The sequence below is a fragment of the Lolium rigidum genome, chromosome 1 (assembly GCF_022539505.1).
Source record: "Lolium rigidum isolate FL_2022 chromosome 1, APGP_CSIRO_Lrig_0.1, whole genome shotgun sequence".
NCBI classification, from domain to species: Eukaryota; Viridiplantae; Streptophyta; class Magnoliopsida; order Poales; family Poaceae; genus Lolium; species Lolium rigidum.
This window is the reverse complement of record NC_061508.1, coordinates 25,874,491-25,876,133: the sequence shown is the minus strand read 5'-3', so window position 1 is coordinate 25,876,133 and position 1,643 is coordinate 25,874,491. Positions and strand designations below refer to the sequence as shown.

At 45.9% G+C, this 1,643-nt stretch overlaps 1 protein-coding gene across 1 annotated transcript; it reads right to left on the bottom strand.

Moving 5' to 3' along the window:
* Positions 1–530: 530 nt before the first annotated feature.
* On the bottom strand, positions 531–1,643 carry LOC124705739 (BTB/POZ and MATH domain-containing protein 3-like). Its single transcript, XM_047237446.1, has one exon. It carries the CDS (start codon positions 1,641–1,643, stop codon positions 531–533), a length of 1,113 nt encoding a protein of 370 aa, XP_047093402.1.

The window sequence follows — 1,643 nt, the reverse complement described above, 5'->3', positions numbered from 1 at the left end:
GCAATGTCTAATAAAATATTGGAATAGCCTTTCTGAATGTAAATTATGTTAGATAATGAGTAAATATAAAATTCTACAATATATACTCATCGTCTACCTTACGAGTAGAGGCTCGATACAAACTACAACACATAGTTAAATTTACTAAGAGTTACCATCATTGAAAATTCTAGTACATAGAAGATGTCTGCAACAATTTATCTGACTGAGTAGCACATTTGTCGGTTGTGATCATCGGTGATGGGTCAAAGATGACCTGTTAATGGCAACCATACCGCCAAGGGGCGTAAATTTTAGTTGGTAAGTTAAATTTTGGCGAAAAGTCACTACTAACAGGCCTATAGTCAGCCGTATGGGTAGTGACACCGTTACCACAATGTAGAAGCCATCCAAACACTAGTTCTACTTGCTCGACTAGATATAGGCGAAATCGTTTTTCTGTTTTTATACGGACATACAACCATACATGAAGAAGTAGTAGAAACTGAAATACTAAATTTGGATGACATAGTCACAGTAGGACATTAGCACTATATTGTCATGATGATATCCTTCGCCGCTTTCATCTCAGGAGGCAGGAACCTAGCAATCATCTCCCTGAGAACTGACGGGCAACTGCTTTTCAGATGCTCATAGCCATCACTTGTCACCATAGCCTCCAAATTGGAAGGAGAAGCAAGGAACTCAAAGCAAGCTTCCTTCAGTTCATGGCAACCGTGCTGCTCAGCTAGAGTTAAGCTTGTCGCCACAATGGTGGAGTCGATGTGGTTACACAACATTTCTTCGCATATCAGCTTCAACCTCTCGATATTGTACCTGTCAGCTGCAACGAGTAGATGGCCAGCCATCACCACATCATCATGTGCTTCACCATCATGGGTGGTTTGTTCAGGCAGTGAGTCCGTGTATATGAAATGTAGCAATGACTTGAACACGTCACTTTCCATGTCAAAGATCTCGATAATATCGACAATTTTCTCTTTCATGGAGCCAAAGAGCTTCGCTTTGAAGACGGACGACCGAGCAGCCAGCACGGTCCTATGAGCCGAGAATTTCTCCCCGCCGACATGAAAAACCACGTCCGCTCCATCCGTGCTCTTCAGGAGGTCGCCGAGGTGCCGATGCAAATTGCTCGGAGGAACCACCACAAGCCGGTTACACTTTCGCTTATGTTGCTCTTCGCTGCGAATCTTCTTCATGACGGTGACATCGCACCTGATGGTGAAACAATCGTTGATCAAGTGCACCGATTCCTCTAAGTCAGTATTCTTGACGAAATCATAGTAGCCCCAAGCCGAACTTTTTCCTTGGAAGGTATGTCCGCTGTGGGTACGGCTGAACGACGGTACCGGTTCCCCATCCTTGTCCAGCACACTGAAAGCGAAGCTCGCCGTCACATCCTTGGCGTCCGCGGAATCAAGAAGCAGGTAAACGGACACGAAATCGGCACTCTCGTAGCCGTTTGGGTAGAATTCCAAGGCCCAGTCATGGCCTCCAACACTGAAACGGGTAGATATCGCGCACTTGCCCGTCTGGAGGAGCACCTTGGTTCGTGAGTACCCATCTATCTTGAGCAGATATGAACCTTCCTCGGCGTCAACCACAATAGCAGCAGCAGAAAGATTGCGCTTGGGTGCCGCCAT